General features: G+C 35.8%; 1 protein-coding gene across 4 annotated transcripts in view; it reads right to left on the bottom strand.

The window, feature by feature from the left end:
- Positions 1 to 24,819, bottom strand: part of UNC13C (unc-13 homolog C) — a 143,499-nt gene that overhangs the window by 76,412 nt on the left and 42,268 nt on the right. For all 4 annotated transcript variants that reach the window (XM_027644325.1, XM_027644328.1, XM_027644329.1 and 1 more), the window contains 6 exons: positions 22,069 to 22,288; positions 15,885 to 16,112; positions 13,809 to 13,950; positions 5,926 to 6,095; positions 4,245 to 4,360; positions 2,781 to 2,944 (listed from right to left, as the gene is read on the bottom strand). In XM_027644325.1, the coding sequence (XP_027500126.1) occupies positions 2,781 to 2,944; positions 4,245 to 4,360; positions 5,926 to 6,095; positions 13,809 to 13,950; positions 15,885 to 16,112; positions 22,069 to 22,288 (1,040 nt within the window). The remainder of the gene's footprint in view (positions 1 to 2,780; positions 2,945 to 4,244; positions 4,361 to 5,925; positions 6,096 to 13,808; positions 13,951 to 15,884; positions 16,113 to 22,068; positions 22,289 to 24,819) is intronic.

Genomic DNA, 24,819 nt, shown 5'->3' with positions numbered 1-24,819 from the left:
TTTAGGGAAGCTTAATAAGATTTTTGTTGTGTTCAGAAATGCAGAATGGCATATGTTCCTATTCCAGCATATGCCATCTACCCATACTTAAAAGGGTCAGGACTGACTATCATTAAGTGGCACTGAAGCTTTATACGGCAGCTAATTTTGAAACAAATATGAATACTAAAAATTACACTCACACAAAAAGAGCACCTCATTAACAACATCCTAAAACTCATGTGAGTCTGATAAAGAGCATGTGGATGCTCTTGGGGATCTGGATCATGGAGTATTAAAGCATAGTCAGTTTTTCATTTACAAATGCAAACATTTTAATTTGCAATGTTATCCTGAGACATGCAGTAGAAGTACTGTGCAACTAGATTCCTGAGCAAAGAATGCTTACACAATATTCCTTTGGGCAAAGTGATTACATTCAAATTCCCTCTCTGATGTATGGTAGAAAATTGCTTTTGTTTTAGTAGGAGCTCTTCATTACCAAATGGAATCTGATAATTCTGTTTTCCAAGTCAAGTAACAGTACATTTTCTTCCAGCCACTAACATTGTTCCACAAGAAAAAGGCGATCTCACAAAAAGAAGTAAAACCAACAGACAATAGTCCAAAAGAAAATTCCTCATGACAGATGTTTTTTTCACTACTCTTCTCCCCAAAGTCTGAATGCTCTGCAACATGTCTGCAGGTGAATCAGCAAAATGATATGTACGAATATGTATTCTTCTTCCAAGTGTTATTTGAGATTACATTCATTACTGATTTTATTCCTAACTTACACAGGATGAGGCCTTCCCCTCAAATAGGGAGGGCTCATTATTAACAAGCAACATTTAAAAGGATGTGGGTATGGGGGCAGTGAAATCTTAGCTTTTATCTCCTGTGAGTACCAATATTAAATTAACTTTCTTATTATACCTGCCTTCAAATACTTCACTTGCAGTCACCAACAGCAAGGAAATTTGGTGGAAAAGGTATAGAAGAAAGCAAGAACAAAGAGAGGACAAGGCAAAGTAGGTCATTTAACTTAAAATGGCTTGGTTAGAATTTCTGAGTAAGGATTCCTGAAAAAAGTGTTGCAGTACTTGCCCAGTTCCATGTTAGTTGTTCAGAGTAAATTTAGTTCCTTTTCATGAATATCTCTGTGTTATGTTATTTACCAAGATAAAAGTTTAGTATCTTCTTTATTAAAAGAAAAGCATCTTCTTTATACGAAAACAACCTGTTCATTTCTAACACTGGAAGTGAAAAAGTTTTTTAAATCCCTCAGTTATATTGCTAGTTTTGCAATGTTGCCTTTTGCAACATTTGAATTTCTAAAACCAGTTTCAAGCATTTTCTGGCAAATTTCACATTAGTGGTATACATCAAGAGATGAAGAAAAAGCAACTTCAAAATAATTTTACAGTTCAGGTTGCCCATCAGAAATACTACCATGTGGTATTGAGATAACCAACTACTGGGCTATAGTTAAGAGGAAACACTAATCAAGATCAGTACTTTATTTCTTAATGCAAACCAGTAATAACAGCCCTCCCTTGGCATTAAAAGCTCTTGAGAATTCATCTTTCATCAAACCTTGAATTCATTTTGATACACACAGCAGGACCAATGCTGTCATTAACATTTTGGTAAAAACATCATACCATTTTAAATCAAGTTATAAAACTATAATACTGTGCTAGTTAATAAGAGACATAACTTAATCAAGATGTAAAAACATACATGGCTAAAGAGAAGTTAAACATGAAAACAAAAATATTTAGGAAACTCAATGCATGAATTTCTCCATATATAGTTAAGATACGTGATACCACACAAGAGCTGTCAAGTTTAATAAATTATTCTGTGCAATGCTGTGTAAGGTCCTTGAAGGAAAAGCAATAAAATATATATATATTACAAAGACATCCTCTGCCTTTCTATTAGATGTACAGTACAATAATTCACAGAGAGCTACCTAAAGTGAAAGACACGCTCATTGCAGTAGCAGATGGTATCATTATATCCTGCAATAAAAAGAAAACTTCATACATTTATGTGCCTTCATACTTATTATATGACCTTTCAGGAGGTAAAGAGATGGAGAAAATGAGAGACATGTTCTGATTCAAAATTCCACAATATCAGCTTTCTGTAAGAAAAAAATTCTCTATTTCTTCTTTAGAGAACTCATTTGGAGTCCTCTGCTTTCCTACAGCTCCAGTAGGTGCAGAGTGTAGTCCTTTTCACCAGAAAACTTTTTACTGGACAACTGAGAATACATGATGGGGCTCTCATGCCTCCAGGCCTCTAAGCTAAATGGTGCTGTGTTCTAAAGTGTTCAGGTAGCTGTTTAGAATGGACAGTGTAGCAACAGGTTTCAATACTGTCAAAACCAGTTTGTATTTATTATGCGGAAGTTCACTACAGACATTGCTGCTGTTCTGTGATGATTTCTGTACTCCTAGAAAAGAGTACAGAGCTTGTGAATCCCTGTTCTACCACTCCAGTCCCATCTGGAACACTGGAAGTCTTTCTGAGCCCTCCTATATATGAGTATCATAAGGATTAAGAAATGCATTAGCAGTAATACCAGTAACAGCTCATAAATGCTTATAATATATCTTAATTCCACTGCAGATGAGAAGCACTTCAACAAGAATCAAATGGACGAAAATGATAACAAAAATTTAAATCAGGAATGGAAGAGAAATGGAGAATGAAAGCATGAAGCCTTGGAACTCGTCTATTCCCTCAGATTCTTGAGAGTAGAGCAGAAAAGCAGACCTGCTAATACTCACGTCATAGCTTGATAAATATATTCAATTCCATAGCGCATTGCAAATTCATCCACGATTTCTTGTGCAGCATCATCAAAGTACACCTTCCAGGCCTCATCGCCTTTCACCTCAGGGATTTTCACAACCCCGTTAGATTTAACTTCCGTCAGGTAATGGAACAGATTCTAAAGGTAAGAAACGTTTCAAACAGGGAATTTAGGCTTTTAAGTAGCATTCTGAAAATACATCCTATATACAGTCATTAATATATGAATTGCCAAGGTTTTTTTATTGTTTATTTTTCTGAAGACTGGCACAAACTACTCAGCAGGCTTGTGATTCAGAGCATTGCTCTGTCTCCTTGATATGAAGTCCTGACAGTCAACTGACACAGAAAGACTGCAACATAAAATACTGCAGAAACTTATCTATTAATTGCCCTTGTTAATGAATGAAATTGTGATGTTTTAACACTTACTACATAGTGTTTCAACTTTAATTGGTTCTGTGAACAATAAATTTCAAATTCATTATTTGAGACCTGTAAGTTACAGGAAGATAACAGAAATATGGCACATGCCTCTCAATCAGTGCAAGGGGTGCAGTAAAATTTAGGTTTAGTAACCTTGGGAGTAAAGCTAATTGAGCAGCCAATTTTATTTCTTATTTTCAGTGGTGAAAAAAACCCTAAAACTTTGAAATACTTTCAGTTTTGCTAGTTAGCCCATAACTACCTCTTAAAGATTATCTTTTAGCAATAGCAGGTCAAAATCTATCAGCACAAATGCCCTGTGAATATCCAGTTTTACAAATGGTGAACAAGGGGATTTTGTGGATACATACTAGTGCTGAACTTTCAGCCATATATTAGCTATCAGTTTTCAGAAACTGATTGCATTTTCGGAACAGAATTTCTACATGGTTCACTATTTGAGGGAAGGGGAACCAATTACTAGGAAAAGCTTTCAAAAGACACACTGCTTCGTCAGTGATGATTTTTTTTCCAATGTTGACAAAAGCAATCTAGATGACAGGAAAATGAAATTTTATATTGTCTGTGCTTCTCTTGCATTTTCTCACTCTCTCCAAGATATGAATTAATGTAGGAGGAAATAAATCCTTCAGAGTTAATAGTTCTATCTCTATAATATACCAAAATGTTTGTATATTCTCTATGTCAGAAAGCATGTAAGGAGCATCAAAGTGCTAAATCAAAACACAGTACAGGGAGAGCTTATCTGGCTCTATCTCTTATTTTTCTAACACCTACTGGCAGGAATGATCTGTTGGTCTTACATTGTTCTGCCTTTGCTTCTGAACCTGATATGCCATCAGCAATACAAAATGGGAAATCTAAAATAAACTTGTCCTGAGGTATGTCAGCAGTTATTTGTTACAGTGTTCTAATGTTCTGTAGCCTTTTTTCCTCATCCTTGCAACAACAGAATAGTCATTTCTGTAGAGTATACTTTAACTTCTACATACCTCATGTAGACAGGTGTATTGCACATGATAGGGAGCAACTTTTTCCTCTCCTTCTATTTCAACATTGATTTTCAGTCTAATGGCACCAGAGACAGCTGATTTATCTGTTCGCTTTTCTGAGGAGCAGAAAAATAATACATCAATTAACTACCAAGAACACATGTATGTCATGTGAAAAGCTTTCATAAATCATTCTAGTTTAATGACTTTTTTTAAAGTCAGAAAGTCCTGCTGTTGAAAAAGAAGAATTTTTTAGTACGTCACACCTGGTTAAGTCCATGAAATAGAATACTGAACTGTGAAATAACGAATGTTTCTTATTTTATCTGCCATATTCAAATCGGGCTGCACTGCAATATATTTATCGCTCTTCCCTTTTCAAAGAAATTATTTTAATTTTCAATCTATTATCTGTACTTATTATTATTATTTTCCTTTATTTATGAACACTTTAGCAAGAACCTGGACTACTGTGTTTGAGTGTGGTGGGTTGACACTGGGGAGACACCAGATGCCCAGCAAAGCCACTGGATCACTTCCCCTGCTCAGCTGAACAGGGGAAAAAAAATAGAATGAAAGCCTCATGAGTCAAGAGGACAGGGACAGCTCACTCACCAGTTACTTTCACGGGCAATACCAGACTCAGCTTGGGGAAAAATTAATGTGTTACCAATGAAATCAGAGTAGGATAATGAGAAATAAACCCATACCTTAAGACACACCTTCCCCCCACCCCTCCCTTCTCCCCAGGCTTAACTTCACTCCCGATTTTCTCTACCCCTCCCTGCCAGTGGCACAGAGGGATGGGGAATGGGGGCTGCAGTCAGTTCATCACACACTGTCTCTGCCACTCCTTCCTCCTCTGGTGAAGGACTCCTCACAGTCTTCCCCTGCTCCAGTGTGTGGTCCCCCCCATGGGAGACAGGAAAAAACCCAAGAGTTTATATTCATTGCCAATAAGAGATCAAATAGTTCCGTGAAATATCTATATATGTCATTGGGAAATGAAACACTAGACAGTGTAAAAAAAGCTGTTGATTAGGAAAAAAATTTCAGAAAACTACGTCATGTAATTCACCTGAAGTTATTACAGAGCAGGCTAACTTAAATAAAATAAAAATGTTAATATCATATTTTTATGATTGAATATGGGAGATTAACTTTTAAAATTATTTTATGCTTCGATTTAGATGGAGAAAATGTATTCTGAGACACTATTCCATTAATTTATTTCTGGTTGAAAGATTGATAATTTTAAAGACCTGTCCAGACAAGAAAGTGCAGTCATTGAGGACAACAGAGAACAGTGGAAAACAGATGATTAAGCCCAGAATGGTAATACATAATTTTTTAAAATATGTGATAAAATGAATGTGAAGAACAATAAAAATATTTGTAAATGTATTTCCCAAAGAATGCTACTGTTATGGGACTACCTAAGATGTTCGGTTTTCTTACACAGTTTTAATTTTGCTTTAAATGAAATATTTTTCTTTAATATCCTTGGGATTAGTCTGCTCTTTGTAATTGTCAGAAACCAAAAAAGGATGAAATCAACCTGCAATATTTAAGATTTTAAAAGTTGCATATTGGTACCAAAGCTATATTTTTTTAAAGTTGCAAAATTACAGACACTGAGATTCTACCTCAATCTGTTTTAAGAAATCAGTAAAAATAATACCTAAATTATACCATACATCCATTTCTCCACTCAGTGTTCTCACTTCAATGATTGTTTGCCCCAGGAAGTCATCTGATTCTTTTTTGAAATGCTGCTTTACTCTAGACTTTATGTCATCATCTTCATCCCATACTCTCACTTTTATTCTATCCGTAGAATTATGGCATTCACTGGACAAACAAAAATAAAATACAAAATGTGAGTAATACACAAGCTATATATCTCTGTACTGCTGTCTAATTAATTGACCTCGATTTTCATACACTTGCTTAATTGCATAAAGTGTCAGAATACAAACAACCTGCAACATCTAGTGGAATAAAAGGCCATCCCACATTACCAGGGACAAAACTGGAATTGCTATATATATGAGAAAGTAAAGAGATTAACTTGATTGAATTATATATGCACAGAGATTGTCTTTAGGAATGTCACAAACTCCTCATTAAATTATTAATTAATTTAAAATGTGTACTTCTTCATGCTATTATTTAACAAGTATCCTAAGAAAGATACAGTTAGGTCAGGTTTATTTGTTTAGGAATGCTATGTAGTACATAGAGCAAACTACAAAAGTAGTAGTCTAGAATAATACAAAAAGTGAAAAAAAAATTAAAGAACATTTCCACTGTGTGTCAGGAAGCTTTTGGAAAAAAGTCAAAAAGTACCCACAAACATCACTGCAAGACAAGGCAAACAGAAAAACAGAGGGAAATAAGTAGCTTCTTTCTTTGAAAGATACAGTAATTTTCTCCAAGACCTCCATTCCCTGCTAAGGAGAAGGAGTAGAGACAGATTGCCATGTACTAAAAAATTTATTGCAAATTTAATTTGCTTACTAACCCCTCATGGATTGAGCGGATTTGAGAAACTACTGGATGTGTGAGGGAATGAGGAGGCTTCACTTGCAATCTGCAGAGTACCCAGTGGATAAAAATTTTTTCTCCCAGCTACACCCTGCATGTATTTGCACAGAAATGGAAAAGAAACTCTATTGCTGCTTATTTCTATAAGCCACAATGAAGACTGTTTACTATTCATCAGTGCTGGCTTTTGATGCCTTGATAGGAATATCCTAACACTGACTGCAGGACTCTGTGGTAGTGAAAAATTTTCTGCTGACATTTGATGACTAGTACAGACATCAGCTATAAGGCATGTCATACTCATGCATTCTAGTTGTGTTTTTTAATATCCACTCAAGAATGCTGCAAAAATATTATAAAAATTACACATCTTTAAATATAATTTTAAAGTGTAGCAGCAAATTTTTATCTTCAGCAGGGTCTTAGTTTACACTAGATTAAGAGTTTTTACTTGAATTCTACTCAAGCACTATCACTGCTCAGTGATCTGTTTCAGTGTCTCCAGCATTAAAACAGTAATACTCTAACTTATCTTCCAACTGGCACCCCTCAGGGGTATTCTAAGAATTAATTAGTGGTGGTAATGGGCTTTGGAAGAATAAAGTGCTGTAAATGGTATTATTACTGTCAAGACCAATCAGACACTAAAAATGGCATGCACAGCTCTTACTGTGCTGCACTGTGACATCATTCAGTATCACAGAAATGCTTGTGTCTGCCTGTGTTCCAGATTTTAACTTTGCAGATATTTCTGGTAATTAAAACACACATTGTTCTGTGATTAGCAAAACTAATAAAGCCTAGTTTCCTTTTGTCTTATGACTGGCTTCCCTGACATCTAACAAACTGCAATCATGTACTGAATCTTTCCCCATAGTTGAGATTTTCATAAATTGCCCCTGCATGTGAACTCCCTGGTGTTTGTTATGGGGTGAGCTCATATTGGGGACACCATCAGGATCTAATCTCTCATCTTTCCCTGACCATCGATTTTCACAGAACGTGACAGGCAACCTGTGGAATTTCTCTGACTGACTACAAAATTCAAAAGCTATTGGCAAGGACACATAAAATATAGGAAGATAGAGATGGATCAAATAAACGTCGTTGCCTTAAGAAATGAGGCTAAACCCAGAAACCATTTAATTTTCCTGAAACGTAGCTCTGAGTTATTGCTTAACATTGCTGGAGTCCTGAATTGCATTTAGGTGTGAACCCAACAGAAATATTAAGCAGGGGATTTCTACAGTGGCATAGGAAGATCCATCACTGGTGAGGAATTTATGTGACCCTCACCACCATACCTGTGCTTTTAGTAGAAATCTTATTCCTGCTTTGCTTCTCAAGGAGGTGTTGCATATAAAAGGTCACTAAATGGTACTTCAGCACAAATACCATATTTTTATTCTCTTGAGACAGCAATGACTTCCCTCTGATGTATGCTTAGCTGATTAAGAAATATTTATTCAGGTAGTCAGGATGACTGCACTTTTCCCTGATATCCTCAGTTGTGTCTCCCACATCCTTTTCTCCCTTAACCTTAGGTCAGTGAGACATGGTGAGACCCATCACAACCAATGTATCAGCTCTCATGTTCATCTTTGTGTCGAAACTTTAGCACTGAGTCAGCTCTGCTACATTTGTAATGTTCCTGTGCAAGACCACAAAAATAGCATGGATTTGTGTTGCAAGAACTGAAGAGTGGATGAATAAATATTTCTACTGGCCTGTGCTGTGGCAGTGTGACTGCAGAGAGATTTACTATTAAAATCACAGGGTTGTCTCTGCATGATTCTACTTACCTGCCCAGACTCTTCGAAATAGCACTATTTAATGACATGCACATTCTGCCTTAGTCACTGGTAACATCTGTGCAGAAGCCCTGGGTGGGATTCCTACTTCTGCTTACTCTGTCCAGGAAAATCAGCCCAAGAAATTAAAGGCTAAGACAACATATGCTATTTTTAGTGTTCCTGTTCTTGCCACTCTGCTTTATATGCTCAGTGAAAGTGTTCACAGAGATGTGATACAAGACGGTGAGAAGTGAATTGTTCTTCAGCACACAGAAAATGAAGATACTGAAAGCTGGGAAAGTTGCAGTATATTTACAGATGCAAGATAGAAGAGACAGTTTTAATAATTTACCAACAATCTGGTGACACATTAGTTCTGCATTCCCAGAATGCCATAAAGACACAAAATAACCCTCACAGAATTTCTGCTTATTCAAATGGCTAGAGTAATAAAATTGTAATAGTAAACTATCTCTACAATAGTATCCCAATGTAAATTTAGTATTAGATGCACTGGCATGACCTGATTGTACACCTTCTCCAAGAGATCTTCACCCAGTGTTAAAATGACAACTAAGTGATACTATGCTACTTTCAGTAAGTTTAGGAAGCAATTCATTGTTATTATTATCCTCATGTTTATTATTATTGCCATTACTGCAAGCCAGAACCAGATCCACAGCATTGCTATGAGAATTCTGTCCACTCTGTTCTTATGTGTTTAGAGGTAGTTCCGTAGTCTCTCAAGAAATCTATTCCAGTACTTCATTAGCCCCACTATTGGCAAAATTTTCTGAAGTCTGATTTAAATCTCTCTAAACAGACTTTGTGCCTATTACTTCTTGTTCTATTATAACAGTAAGCATGGAAAATAGATTATTCCTTTCCTCTTTGCAGGAGAAAGGATGTGTTTAAAGACATCCTTACCTCCACTACTTGTCTCTTCTCTAGTCTGGGCAGTCCCAATTCTTTAGCAGTGTGGTCATGGGCCATGCTTTCTGATAAAGTAGAATGAGACTAATTATGTCTTTTCTTGCATTAGTTTATTCTGTCATAACAAAAAGAAAGTTGTATAAAATTAATCTGGATTGACAGCAGTTTGAGAAAAAGACTCAGACCAAACATGCTGTACTGTGAAACTGAAAAACATTATTGCTGAACAATAAATCTATCATTAGAATTGCTTCCTAGAAGTGTTCTTCTCTCTTGATTTGGGCTGAGGATGTGAGATATAGTCATTTTAATTAATTAATCTCTCAGAAACTTGGCTGCTTATTGAAGAATTCCTAAAATGGATAAGTCCAGTAAACTAATATGCAGGTTTTATTACTCAATTGGTTTTATGTCATATAATTGTCTGCTATATACTTTTGCTTATGAGACAACCCTGAAGCTATTTCAACAATTCTCACAAAACTGTGTTTAGATATCACTGGAACACCATTTAGATATCACTGGAACACCATTTAAACAGGTAACCAATCACATTATCTTCACTTACAGTGAAGTTCATCCTTTTTACAAGTGAGTTCAGTCGATCAAGAATATATAAAAATGACTTCTTATATGACATCACTTGGGTGATGTCCTCTTGTATTTATTTTCTATACGTGGCTGCTTATACTAAATATTGCTTTAAATTAATGCATTAATGATTTATTTCAGAATAAATAAAATGTGAATAATTCTAAGGAAGAACATCCATACCTGGATGCCTGAAATCAGTTTGTTCCTATGTTTTCATGCACTGAAGTTAGCAGTATATATATCCAATTAAGCTACTTATCAGAGCACATATGTGCAAAATAGAAAGACTAAATAATGGAAAATAGTAATCCAGTTACTTGAAAGACTTCTGTATTCTACATTTGTATCTGAGATGTTAATAAATGGTCAGAGAAAATGTGACACCTGCAAAGTCAGCAAGGCAATTAGAGATGTGTGCTTGCCAGACAACAGTGTCAGAGAAACCAGATTTCTGTATTTCAGCAATCAACTGTTGAAAATGGTCAAGAAAAGAATGAGAGTAGAGTTTTATTATAGAATATAGATCCAAATGTTTCTACAAAGCTGAAAACTACACAGCCCGAATATATCTTCCTGTAGCTAAAACTGAAAATGCAGTCCCTTTTCCCATATCAGATACCACACTCGAGAAGAAAGAGAAGGTGACAAACAGCTTCAGGAGTCCTCCTTTGCTCTGGCATTGAAAAAAACTCTCCTATCACCGATGTTTTAGTGAAAAAATAAAAACTGCTCTATTATCTCCTTTCTAATGATGTCAGTAGAAAGGATCAAAGCCCTTAACACCTATATTACATTCATTACACAACAATCTGCTGGTCAATTTGCTTTTCTACCCTGTGCACCAAAAAGCTCTAATGGTTTAGGAGTTCCCATGTTAAAATCTCTGCCAATATCCCATTTAGCAGAGGGTCATGTTACAGTTTGTTAGAAACATTCGCTCTCTGCTTACCATGAAATCATGTCAGGTTATGTGTAACTCTAAGAACTAGAACACTGCCCTCACTTTATCTGTTATGACAGAGCAAATGCACAGTGGGGAGCCAATGTTTTTTCCAAGTCCTTGTTTTGGAACAGATGGGGAGATTTAAATGCATATTTTGGTATTATGAGTAAATATAAGATTGTAAGATTTTGAGACACATTTTATTTCTGCAGTTTTATCATTTAGGAGTTATAATGATGATTAATGTTAGATTTTAAATATGACTGGCAAATATCACTAGTAGAGCCTACTTTAAATAATACTTTTTGAGTCAATGAAACAGTTATATTGATTTACTTTAGATTTAATCTTGAGGTTAAACATTTATAGTTTATTTAATACATTTTAGAAATCCTCATATATTTTGAATTGAAATCCAATGCATTGAATAAGTCAGGAAGATTATTTTTGAAAGCACAAGTGCTATGAAAACAATTGAAAACACATTAAGTTCAAAGCAGTTACTCTGGAGGTTCATGCTATAGTAAGGTCTGAAGGGTTTTTATAAATGTTATTGCTAGAGCAGCAGATCATAGTAATACTTAGTGATGGGAAAAAAATAGAATTTTTTCAACTTTCCAGGGACTTTATTGTAGCCCTGCTCACATCTTTGAGAAAATGCATTTAAAATATCCTCACAAATTTGCTGAATTTCTCATCTAACTTTTGACACTATGCAACTCATACTATTAAGCGCAAGAAAGGAATTAATCTCTTATCTTTGGTCACTCACACTCATGCATTTCAACTATTACTGGAGGAGCACAAATAATTAAAAAAGAAAACACCATCTGTATAGGGGAAGCCTGTAAAAAGTTTCTAGGTGTTTGTTTTCTCTGAATTATTTCTAATTATTTATTTCTAATACAAGTGTTTGAATCTGTGAAAGGCATGAGCATACATAGTTTATTATAGTTGGATTCCCTGGTACCTTTTCCAGACAAACAGAAGTGGGACATTGGACCAAACCTCTTTTGAACTCACTACTGAAACAATAACCTCCTCAACAATAAGGGAGCAGATTTTAGTGAAAACCCGGGCAAGTGCTACATGATAAGAAGGTAACTCCTCATGTTACGATATTGCACCTTCTTGAAGAAAACAGTACTCTGCTTTAAATGCCTGAACCTTAACAGCAATTGTTCTCACTTTTATGTAAATAGGAAAAATGGCAACTCATGTTTTCTTTATAGGAGGAAAAGAATATAAGAATAAACTAAACAATGTTATAGTCTGAAGACAATTATTTTAAATTGTTGTGAGTGCCTAGTTTGAAATTGCCAGTTGCACACAGGGACCAGCTGGACCTTCTGAATCTTAAATGTCTGCAGGATCCTGAGCTATTCTGTTGTTGCTTCATAAATTCCGCATTGTTTCAAAAAATGACACATTGTTTTTATCATCACTGATACAATCTTTCATCAAGTTGCAGCAAATTAAGACCCTGTTTTGAATATAACTATTAGACATAAACATATTAGACTTCCATAATGTAGTACCAAAAAGTTGGGCTATTAAAATGTGTCAACAGTTTGCATATACTCTCAGTACAAATTCAAATAAAACTATTCTATTTAACAAACATTTAAATTATAGATCCTTTATTATTATAATTTCTTATTTTCAGAATTTACGATCCTAGTGTTTTCACACAGCTTTCATAAAACACCTCCTAAACTTCACTTGATATTACTGTGGTAAGTGCTTTCAGAGTAGACTGGAACTTTTCTGAACAATTTAAAAAATCTGCCTAAATAAATGTTTCTTTTTCACTTAAAAATTTCCAGAGGAAATCCAGGGGGTTTATTACCTTTTCAGAATCCTTGACTTAGTTTAATAATAGTAGTTAAGTGCACATCATATACTGTGGTACAGCATAATCAAGTTAAGGAAAGAATAAATACTCAAATACTTCTGCAACACGTAGAGGAATAGCACAGTAAATTGATATTACTGTCAAATCAGTCAAACTCTCAGTCAGGAATGCATTGCATCCTCAGGTAATATTTTCAGGAATGGAACAGTATAGTACCTGGGAATTTGACTTTCCTGTACTGTAACATGCCTTTCTAGGGGGAAAAAAAAAAAATCTAGGGACTTCAGCAAAACTGACATGAGATCATATTCAAACCTTAGACAATGTATTACAAACTGAACATTTTTGCAGTCAGGATTGAACTTCTGTGGTGTTCTGACCCCATTCCGAGGCTGTGGCCAAAGAAAGGAGACAGGAGAATCATAACATACTCTCCACATGCCTCTAAAAGCATAGACATTACAAACAGCCCATCCCAGGGCCTGAAGCACATCAGTTCCTACAAAATTCCCCAGTTTCACTCAGGAGAATCACCATGTCAAATAAAAATGCCTTTACCTTGCATAGCCAGTATCTGACACATGGGAAGGCATTTATAATGTCAGTACTTGGTATGTAAGGTCAGAGTCTGAAAACTTACTGAAGTTCCCTAAAAAAATTAGAATAAACAGACACCAACAATAGATCCCCTAAAAGGACTTGATTATGAGCTGTGTGATTACTTTAAGATAAAGTCACAAAAAACTTTGATGCTCTCTCCATTCAGAACTTGCTAATGCATTAATGCTATGAATACGCATAGTACAGACAAAAAATATTGTGATTATTTCACTTTGTAGCATTATATTACCTACAAGTAAATTAAAAAAGGAAGAAATAATAGTATCTTCTATACTTACAAATAGAATTTTTCATCCCATACGGGATTCAAGTTTCCAAAAATTGTTTTTGTTCTCCGTTTGTTTTTGCCAACTTGCACAGTAACATATGGGTCACTTGAGCCAGTTTTGTCCTTAGCCTGCAAGCCCTGAGCACAAAGAACTGCAACAAAAGGAGGGAAACGTGCTTTAGCCCTCATGACCTTCATTATCAAAAGGTAAATGACAGTGACAACAGCAACAGGAAAGAAAATCATCACAGTGAGGGCTCCTGAAACAAAGATTTCTGGATTATTGTCCCAGTGTCTATAAGTCTGGAGCCTGACAAGGCTTGTCTAACTACCCTTTTGGACTGTATACAATTTTAAAATACAGTTTAATAGAGTAATAAATGCAAAGATTCATTACCAAGCACAAACCAAATACTTTTGATGCATAATTCAAATACTCTTCTCAACCTGGGGCTTAATCAGCATGGCAAATAATAGAATATTGCTGTATAACTTGGCTTGAGCTCAATAATTCCCTAAAATTCCCCCCCCCATCCCCAATCCCAAAAAATAAACAACAATTTCCAAAATTTCTCCAAAGTTCCAAACTAGCATTTCCAAAGTAAAACTTGCAATATAAAAAAATCTGTCTGTGGATTATGAAACAAAACATGAGGGGCATGGGTATGATTTGTCATTTGTTCTCCTCATGTGAGAGATGAACCCTGATGGTTTTCGGAATATTTTCTATGCTATTACAGAGAGGGTGACAGTTCAGATCAATTATCATTAACTGTTTATGTATTTGCTAGCTTTTCTGACAGTTATTGTGGGTGTATAGTTAATGGTTATGAATTTAGTGCCAAATATAAATCTACACAATTTGACTGTAATTCATAAAACTGGAAACCTCAGGAGAAAGTGGAATTGTCAAAGAGCAACCTGCCAAACCCAGAGAACTGCAGTTAAAACACTTACTCTGTCTCCTACCATCAGCTGAGCTTGGTTTTGTTATTCTGCACATATTATTTAAAGCATCTCAGTGGTAACATTTAGTTAACATTCTCTAATGTCATTCATTTTGGATAATGAAGCTCCCTTGGTGTGCTCAGAAAAATGATTACATAAAAACGACACCTTCTTGCTCAGCAGATCAGCTCCTGTGTGGGTTCAGTCACATGTGCTGACTTCAGTGAAAAAAGTGAGATTCTGTTACTCTTTTATGCATCCAATTTCTGAAAAGACTAGCGCTTAGGAACAAACTAGTATATTTTGTCTTCCCCATTCACTCTAAATCCATAGCGAAATTTTTAGATAGCAAGGAAGTAACCTTTTGTGATTTATGCAGGAGAATTAAGTGACAGCCTAGAAAACGTCTTCCAGGGTTGTTAAATTGTATGTATTATACTGGCCTGAACACAAGACAGCCTTCAATATCTTTTAGAGGTACAACTAAAAGCAAACATATGAATTAACTCTGTCCCTAGTGCTTGGTGACAGTCCCAAAATTCAACAATTATTCTTTTGAGTTTCGTGCACCATCCCTCAACCTTCAGTAATAAAAAACACTCCCCTGTTGGTGAGGTTTTAATTCAAAAACTTGAATGTCAGAGCCAGAAGACCTGGAAATCATCATGAGCAACCAGGCTAACGTGATTGGAAGCCATCTGGAGCATGTTCTGGGTGTGCAGCATCAGCAGCACTGAACTGGAACACACCCTTAGTTAAATAACATGAACGAATGATGAGTTTCAAACCAATGGGGTCTGGGACTGCAAGCTCAAGCGTTTTTAGTCACCCAAAACCTTTTTGTGTGACCTTTGACTCTTGCAGTTGCTGGCAAAAAGCTCATCATTAGCACAGGAGATACTGGCAGGAGGTAGAGGAGATGCAACAAGGCCATTTACTCATCTTCCTTCCTAGAGCAGAAGAATATAAAGTAGTTTTGCCAGCAGCTGTAACTTAAAGCTCTTGCAGTTAGCATGCTATAAATTCAACTGTTTGCTGATGCACCAAGTGTGCAATTGAACACACGGTTCCAGCTCTGCTTACAATAAATCTTGTTCCTGAACCAGGAGATGACTACGAAAGAAAGAAAGAAATTTACCTGTGATGGTTATTTTTGCTGACCATTTGGATGTTCCATCCAAAACACTTTGTTTTGCTGCTTTTGTATATTGTACAAAATCTTCTTTGGAAATATTAAACATTTCCTGGATCACTTCAAAAACCTCTGGTCTATTTTTCTCTCTAATCTTCATTCTTTCCTTCATAGCACTAATAATATTCTGTGTTTTGTCTTCTGCACCATGTTTGGAACTTTTTTCAGCTGCTCCTGAAATGAGAGAAAAGGTCACTATTGTTATTAAAAAGTTAATTTAGTTCTTTATTGCCTCTAGAGTCTCCAGTCAACTCTTGGTACTGCAGTACTCAAATGAGACCTTTGTTTAATCTGAATAATACCAAGACTCTAGAATTTATTCTTTGTGATACCTAAAATTATCAACTGATTTAGTTAAACACGATGGGTTAATATTCAACTTCCATCAGGTGTGTTATACCTAGAAATATTTATTGAATCAGTACTGCTCAGTACTGTGAAAACATCTGAACACGTGAACTGAACAGTAGGCACTAAATTGTGGTCTCAAAACTCCATCATTAAACACCACTACTGTGCTCGTGGGGTATTAAACTTTAATGCTTTTCTTAAAACTCTTCTTGAGGGATCACTCATGAAAATAACATATCACAGATACAGAACAGAGAGGTTCTTCTCTTCAGTAAAATGGTCATTACTGATAATTTCAGAAAGAATATGAGGATGGTAGAAGAGATCAGAGGATATTATCTATGTGAGAATACTTCTAGACTATATTACCCTGTGGCAATATGTCAGGTCTGTCCTATAAAACATGTCCGGAAAACAAAGAAAATACTCAGGTAATTTTTCTGGAACATGAAAACCACTACAAATTTTATTGGTTTAATTAAAAAAAAAATAAGGATACCAAGTTGTTGCAGATTTTATTCACAGTTCTTTTCAGAAGTGCTCTGCAGAGATTTCTCTCTCGAACAATTGTAAATGATCTCAGAGGTCCTTTAAAAAAAAAAAAAGTGAAGTTCACCTTATAAAATGTCTTTTGTGTGCCAGAGGAAAGAGTTCCTGATCAATGTCTCTACAATACCTAAATGTACACTGAAAAAAACCCAAATATTGATCTTGCAGTTGGGTGTGAGGAAGGAAACATCAGACCTCTATGATCAGGAGAGTATTACAAATGTAGCAAGGAAAAATTTAAATTCCTGCAGCGCTTAATGGGCTATTCCACCTCTTGATGAGACTAACATATAAAACAAGATGAATACTAGAGATTTTACAATCAATGACACATTGCCACTTGCTACAGGCATTGCTGAATTCTGGCTCATGTTGTTAAACACTGCTCAAAGGCTTGAGGCACTGAGTGTCACAATCATCATCATCATTATCATTAGCAGCACTAAGTACTTTTCCAAAAGCTTCTGGAAACATCATCCAACTAGCCATCCTCAGCTCCTGGGAGGATCAAAGTATTATTGTTCCCTTTAAAAGGACAGTAAAATTAAGACAAAATTATGCTGAATAATTTGCTATGAAATTAGAATACAGATATTTTAATACTGAAGAAGAACAGAGTTCTGTCTTTACAATACCATCAAACACCAGTACATTCTTTGGAAGGAGTTTTTTGTTGAGTCACTCTCAGCTTGCAATGGCTAAAGAAAAAATTTATCAACACATCCACAGAACTAGAAAGGGTCATCTTTCAGTGGAGTCTTACTAAACAAATATTTCACGTTTTTGTTTTCCTCATTTTTCAATGTGCCTGAAGGTATCTTAGCACATTGCAGGCAAAGAGATATCTATATATAGAGAGATAGCAAAGTGGGAAGGCATAATGTCATAAGACTGGAAAAGTGTGGGATGAGATAACAGACACCAGTGATCCCAGATTGTCAGAGGGCTGAATTATATGCCTTCTTCCAGGTGTTTTCCATGGCACTAAATCTTGAAAAATCTTGAAAATCTCCAGGTCAGAATACCTAATTTTTTTGAATGCAGAAGACCACAGTTCTAGTGATTAAAGATATTCCAGACTGAAAAATTAGGAATAAGTAGAAATAGAATTAAATGCTACCATGAAATTAAATACCAGATAAGGAATTCTCTAGTGATTTTATTACAAAAGGGATGATGGTTGATCTGCTTGGAAGTGTGACACGTCATTCTTGGAAGATGCAGGAAGGAATATTTTTCATTTTCTCTTATTTTCTACCCTTCCTTAAAAAGTACAAATGCAACATCATAACTGAATGATAAACCATGGACACAATATGAATGGCAATAATATATTCCTGTTAAAAACCTTGCTGATAAAATTGTACAGATAAAATTGAAATATGTGTTAAAATGCAACTTCCTTTAACTAAATAGCCTTCTATTTATATGAAATTATTTATTGCAACTATTTTTACATCCTCAATTGCTGACAGTCTATCAACAACTTTTTTCATGCAGTATTGATCAAATTAATTGAGACAATATGGTTAACTTACATTGCACACAAAGTTAACAAGCCCCTTTTACCCTAGGGACTGATACAAACTCAACATGATTGAAATCAATTCTAACTTAATACTGCACCTAGTACTAGAAAGGGATATCTTGTTGAAGATGAGTGGTCTAATGAAAGTACTACTGATTTTTTTTCAAACCTAATTTAGAACAAGGTTAGATATTGACCTTAAAGAGTTTGAGATGTGACTTCACTTCTACAGTCTACATTACCAATCATTGCATTTAAAAAGATTACAGAGGTTTGGAGGCCAATACGCCCTCATGATTATGAGATGGCCCAAAGAATGACTGTGATAAAAATAACTAGATAGCACTTTATGATACTGTTAGCATTAGCTTTCGCAGCAACAGAGATTTAACCAATTGGTCAATTCATTTTTCCAATGTAAAACAAAGTGCATGAATCTAATTTTCAAAGCAGTATAATATTCCAACCCACTGAACAATTAATCTGTTGCAAAAAAATATGACAGGATGCTCAAAAACATTTGCATGCTAATGAGAAGAGTGGGATCCCTTAGGTGTGTTAAATATTTTATCTGCAATTTGCCTTCTAGAGGTTTGTCCTTTCAAGACTTTGCAGTTCAGTGTTTTCGAACTGTCCACACCACATATGACTTCCAATCCTATTTCTTTTTTTGCAGTTCCTCTCTAAGACTTTTCATTTATACATCTGTAAAAACTCTTCAAAGACAGCATGGTGCTCTGAAATACTTTTTATGGTTTTCTGGGTTAGTGATGTGGGCCAGGGAACCTCTGGGATGAATTTTTCTTCAGCTAAGTGAAAAGGAAGATAAAAAGGGACTTTTACACTGTATGCCTTTTGTAGCTTTTCAATTTTAGCCAGATAAAATTATTTCAGGGATGGATACATCTCTCATGCCACCTGCATGATTGTGGCACCCTGAAAACCAGCTCAGCACTTAGAAAGTTAGCAGAGGATTATTGCCCTGACAGTTGGAAAAGTGAAACAGGAAGATGCATGATCAGCATGCAAATATGTGAAGGTATATCACCCCATAGGGAAAGAATTACTTATTCTGAGGAGTAATAACAGCTCAGCTCCTTACTGGTGTTATACTCAGGCCTAGCTGGCTTAAATGTTGTTTTTCAGTGTGTGCAGTGATAAGAGATTTCATCACTTTTAAGAAGCCTCACAAAGAACAACCTCTCTAACCATTCTCTGTTATGAGAAATCATAATATTACATGCAGCCTGTGAGTAACTTGTAACCCTGAAATTGTCAGGGACATGATCTTGGATCTTGCTTTTTTCACTTTGCTTTTATTACTGTGCAGAAATAGCTGTAGTAACAATTCCAGTTTGAACTGTGACTCTCTCAAACAGCAAAAAGAGATTAAAATGCTATACTTTACATGTGCTAGCTCCTACAGACACCTCAGGAAGCTTTCATTTTCCACTCTTCAATCTTCCACAGGAATAAAAAGACACAGACTTAATCACTTTTTTCTTTGATAAAAATGAACCAAAATCCTAGAGGTCAGATCTAAATAGTCTTTCAAGCAGGGGTGACTGTATGTAAGGTATCTCTTAAGAATACACCACTGATCTGTATTGTGCTGTACTTGTAGAAGAATGCACTACAGGACAGAGGATCCATGAGACAGAAATAAATGTTCTTGCCATATGAAACTTCCAATAAAAAAACCTCCCAAGTCCCTCCAATGTAATTCAAAAGGGGACTGAATGCAATGTAGTAACCAGGTTGGAAATCCTGGTGGAGTAGAGGAGGGTTTTCACATGTTTGGTGAGACGAGAACCACCAAAATAACAGTAACAGAAAGGTTCCTCCCAGCACAAAGACATGATTACCATGCTCATAACCATCTGATCTTTGCAATACTTCATAACACTACTGTTGAAACAAGATTTGTTGCATATGTTTCATGGAGCAAATTAATATTGATTTTCTTAAATTAAAAATATTTCTGAAACAAAGCGTTATAACATGATATGTTATTCTGTTCAATCCTCCAAAATAAAATGTCCCCTTCTGGTGGAGTAAGTTTCAGCTATGCTTTATTTCTAGACCATTATTGTATGTAATTATGATACGGGAATTCCCACAACACTCTACAGAAGACTTGAGAGTTATCTCTTTGTCACAGAATACAATCAGCCTTTTCAGGGAGCAGCAAAGTGAGTCATAGCAGAGTAGCTCCTAATCCCAGCAGTAGCCCAGTTCCTGAAGGATATGTAGAAAGTAACCTTCAATTAGATCCAATGCGGTCCATAAAGATTTGGTTTATGGTCCCCCTACAAGATTAATCCCACATTACATTTTGAGAATATCAGTATCAATTCAGTGCCCATGTTTTTTTACCCCTGCACGTAAATAGCACTAAACAAGATAAGATGCATAAGGGGAGACATTAAATTTAGGAAAGCTATTCCTATTTTCTGCTTCCTCCGTCAGGTTGGCAAGTGACTTGCACATATCCCGTTGCCAGCAGAAGTACAAACTTAACTCATTTCCATGCTTATAAATCCAGGCAGTATAAACCAAGTGATTCCCAGCAGAAACAGGGTGTCAAATGACTACTCAAAACACAGAGATCAATGGGTTGATGTGCAATTCATTATTATCTTTAGCCAGTCTTAAAACACACCCAGAATGAAAACGAGACAATTAGTCAATAAGAGTGAACAGGAACTGACATTCTGAAAACATACCTGCTTTTGTTGCTGTCCCAGTAACAGAATTATTTGCACTTATTGAAGAAGTTGCTCAAAAGTATCATCTTTATACACCTTTGACTATTCACCACAAACAATCACATTAATGCTGTACAAGCTACTTCTGTAGTAGTTGATTTTCAAAGCAAACATTCCTTTCTCACTTGTGAAACTATGTCAAAAGCTTACTTGTCAAACATAGCCCAGTTTCAGCCATAGTGCAGAATCACAATTAAGCACAGTTAAGCAGCTTGATTTAGAAATTCATCATTGGTTTGTGCTCCATGGGGTCAGTTGCTCTGGGAAATTTTGATTAGTTCCTGAACAGTATGAACCTTGAGAATCCATCCCTTGTGACAGCTCTTCACACAGAAAACATAGTGGGAAGAAGGAAGACCTGATTGAAATATCTATATACTTTTCCTACACGTAGAAGAGCAGGAACATATCAACAGCGAACAATGGGGAATAACTCCAGAGTTATACAAGCGTCTTTCATCCCAAAGTAAGAATATAAGACAATTTGCAGGTCTTGTTTTTCTATTGTTTAGAACTTTGTGTAAAAATTGTGTTGTAATTTAAGTATGGTTTCAATGTACCTGGTATATTTTTGAAGGAGAATGCATGGTGGTTGGAATCAATCTGTGCAAAGAAAAAGCAAAGAAAAAGGTCCCAAATGACTTCCTGACTAAATCTTTGCCATTTTTTAGGCTTAGGCAGTAGAAAGTAAACGATTCTCTGATGTTACCAAGCATTACTTTGTAACTGACCCGCAACATCTGGCACATTTTAAGGACAAAAGTAAAATTAACAGTAGTTGTTTCCTAAAGTTTCTGGTTAGCTTCTCAACTGTTAAACATGCCCTCACTGATTTTGGATGATCTGGTCCTTTGTTTCAGGATATATCTGATGGTACACACAAAATCAAAAGATGTGAAGTATTGCAATGTTTTAGTCATCAAGAAATACTCACTCTGCAAACAGTCAGCATTCAGGAGGTCTTGGCACTTCTCATGGCATTTGACACCACATTCAGTGCACCTCATGCCTTGTCTGGCAATGCCCCAAAGCAGACCTTCACATTCATAACAGTATGTGGGAGTTGTAGCTGTCCAAATTTCAAAGTTATGAGGTGTGGTTGATGATATAGGATAGATCAAAGCCTGTAATGTCTTCTTGAAGACATGTATTTTCTGTTGGGTAAGAAAAAAAAAAAAATCAAGACTTTGGCTGAACTACTGTTTAATACAAGTGAACTGTAGCTAAATTATATGTCATTTACACTTACCATGCTAGAAAATATCAGAATATATATATAAGTATGAATTTGCAAAATACTGATTTACTCATTTTGCCTTACACTTTGAAGACAAAAGAACCCTGGATGACTGTTTTGTTTGAACTCAGAAACAGCAGAGTTAAGCTGGAATCAAGTTAGTCAATTAACATGAAGACTTATGCATATTTTTAGGCAGAAATTAAAAAATTCATCAGCAATTCATTGGTGCATTTTAATGAGGTACCTAACATTACTTGTGAATATTTAAATACTTTCTACAGGAACTTAGACACACTGTACAAAATGTACTTTGATTATATACAATGCTATCATTTAATATGTAGTGTCTATATAATCTCATCAAATAAAAGCTGGCCAGTTTTAGGATCCCATTTTATGTCTTCCTGTGCTATTGTCTGCAATAGCATACTCACTACTTCCTGTTTAAGCATGAAGTTGCTTTTTACCTGTAAACAAGAATGATCCATGCTCTCAAAAATCCACATCCATTTCTTTGACTGTTTTGGCTTAAGACTCACGACCAGTTCTACTACAAGAACAGTTATTGGCTGACTAGCACAGAAACAACCTCAATCTCAGCTCCTCAGTGCCTAATAAGGTAAAAACAAAGCCATTTCTGAAGTTTTGTATGTAAAACATGGGCTTATACGGCCACAATAGTCCAGTTTGTTTATCTGAGCTTTGTTTTCAGGCACCCAGATCTTCTAAGTCCAGGTGATTTACTGGGAAGGAAAAAAGCTCAGCAGTCTGTAGGCTATACTTGGCACCACACAAAAATATGATCTTACAACATTTGTGGGTTTTTTTGGGGTTGTGTGTTCACGAAACTCATGCATCGCTGCCATGAATGTATTAGAAGTTCTAGACCTGTTCCCTTATAATGAATGATTATTTCTTTTAAAAAGAAGAAACCATATTAAAAGGGGTGGCACAGAGGGATATTTCTGAAAATCTGTCTGTCCATCCATGTCTTCGTTTGGTGTGTGGATATAATATGAGGTAGCTCTAATACTGTAGAAAATGGGGAACAACATCTGGGAATGTGTGTGACTTGTCCACTTGTGCTTCAACATCTCTGCCACAGTTCTGACAGGATAGGAAGCAAAGCAAACTTACTCAGTTGAGCATTAGTTAGCACTCCCTTATTTAATATTCAGTTGTGGTAAGTTTATACCAAATGCAAGATATTAGGCTGTCTACCAATATGCTGACATGTTCTTGGTTTTCTCTGTTCAAAACATGTGAGATATTCTGCTAATGATAAATTGCCTGATAAAATATTTTCTGTGCACACATCTGCATAATGTTGCACAATCAGAGTCATCAATTAGACTTTTGCTACCATGGGAAAACCATTAGCATGTAGCAATAAATCTACTGATCCACAGGTTCAAGCACTAAAAATAGCAGAACCAAATGTTAAGTAGCTTAGGCTGCAACAACTCTTCTTGAAGTTAAGAGTTACACACTGAAAACAACATCCATCCTGTGAAGCCAAACCAAATATACATGGTCAGACATTTCATGGGTATTTGATCCTAGCACTTCTGAGAACCCTGCAGAACTGAACTAAGAAAAAAACCTGATACAGCAGGAAAGACTCTCTGAATTGCTCTCTGGGGTGCTTCTTAGCCTGTCCTAATAACTTCCCTGAAAGCAAGGAAAGGTCTGCACTGGTTTGATTTGCAGACCCTAAGGAGGACTGGGGCAGTCATAGTCACCTAACTCTGGAGAATTCCTCTTTGCATGTGTCTCCACCTTCTGCCTGCCATGTCACAACTTGCCAGTCACAGGGATCAGAAAGAAACCCAAGATGAATTTATGCAGCCTGCTGTGAAATAATGCTTCTCAGAAACCACCAGATATTTGAAGATTCCTTTGCAGGTTACACTGTCCCACTCCTGAACTCTAGTAGCCTCAGTACAAATCCTGCCCTTTCACCCTGTTCAGCTTCACTGGTTTTTCACATTATAAATTATTTTGTCAGTAACTTTTATCTTTTTCTAAAATGTCAGTAAGTAATGAAATGGCACAGCTCAACAGGCCTCGAAGTAAACATTTGAGGATAAATGAAATTTTCAGCTGAAAGGCACAATTTGTAGATTAGTTTTGCTGCTGAACATGTTCCTTCCCCTGTTGTTAATAAAGCAAATTGCAAAGGAGAATTTTATTTATCTTTCTGTCTAGAGGCTTTCATTCCTATTACTTTTCTCTGTTTAAATGTTTCTGTTATATGAATTCACTGAGCTCTGGGCATGGCAACCTTTAGCACTCAATATATAGGAGAATTATCTAATTACCTGCTTATCCTCTGAATTGAAGTTTATTTCTGTCATATACTACTTGAAATACTTTTAAATGTAATCAATATATTATTTTTACAGACTTGCAACCCTGTCTCTTTGTTCAGCAAAGCAATTAAAT

This window comes from Corapipo altera, unplaced genomic scaffold (assembly GCF_003945725.1).
Source record: "Corapipo altera isolate COAL_440 unplaced genomic scaffold, ASM394572v1 50, whole genome shotgun sequence".
Lineage (NCBI taxonomy): Eukaryota > Metazoa > Chordata > Aves > Passeriformes > Pipridae > Corapipo > Corapipo altera.
Note: the sequence above shows the minus strand (reverse complement) of the source record. Positions and strands in the feature narration are given on the sequence as shown.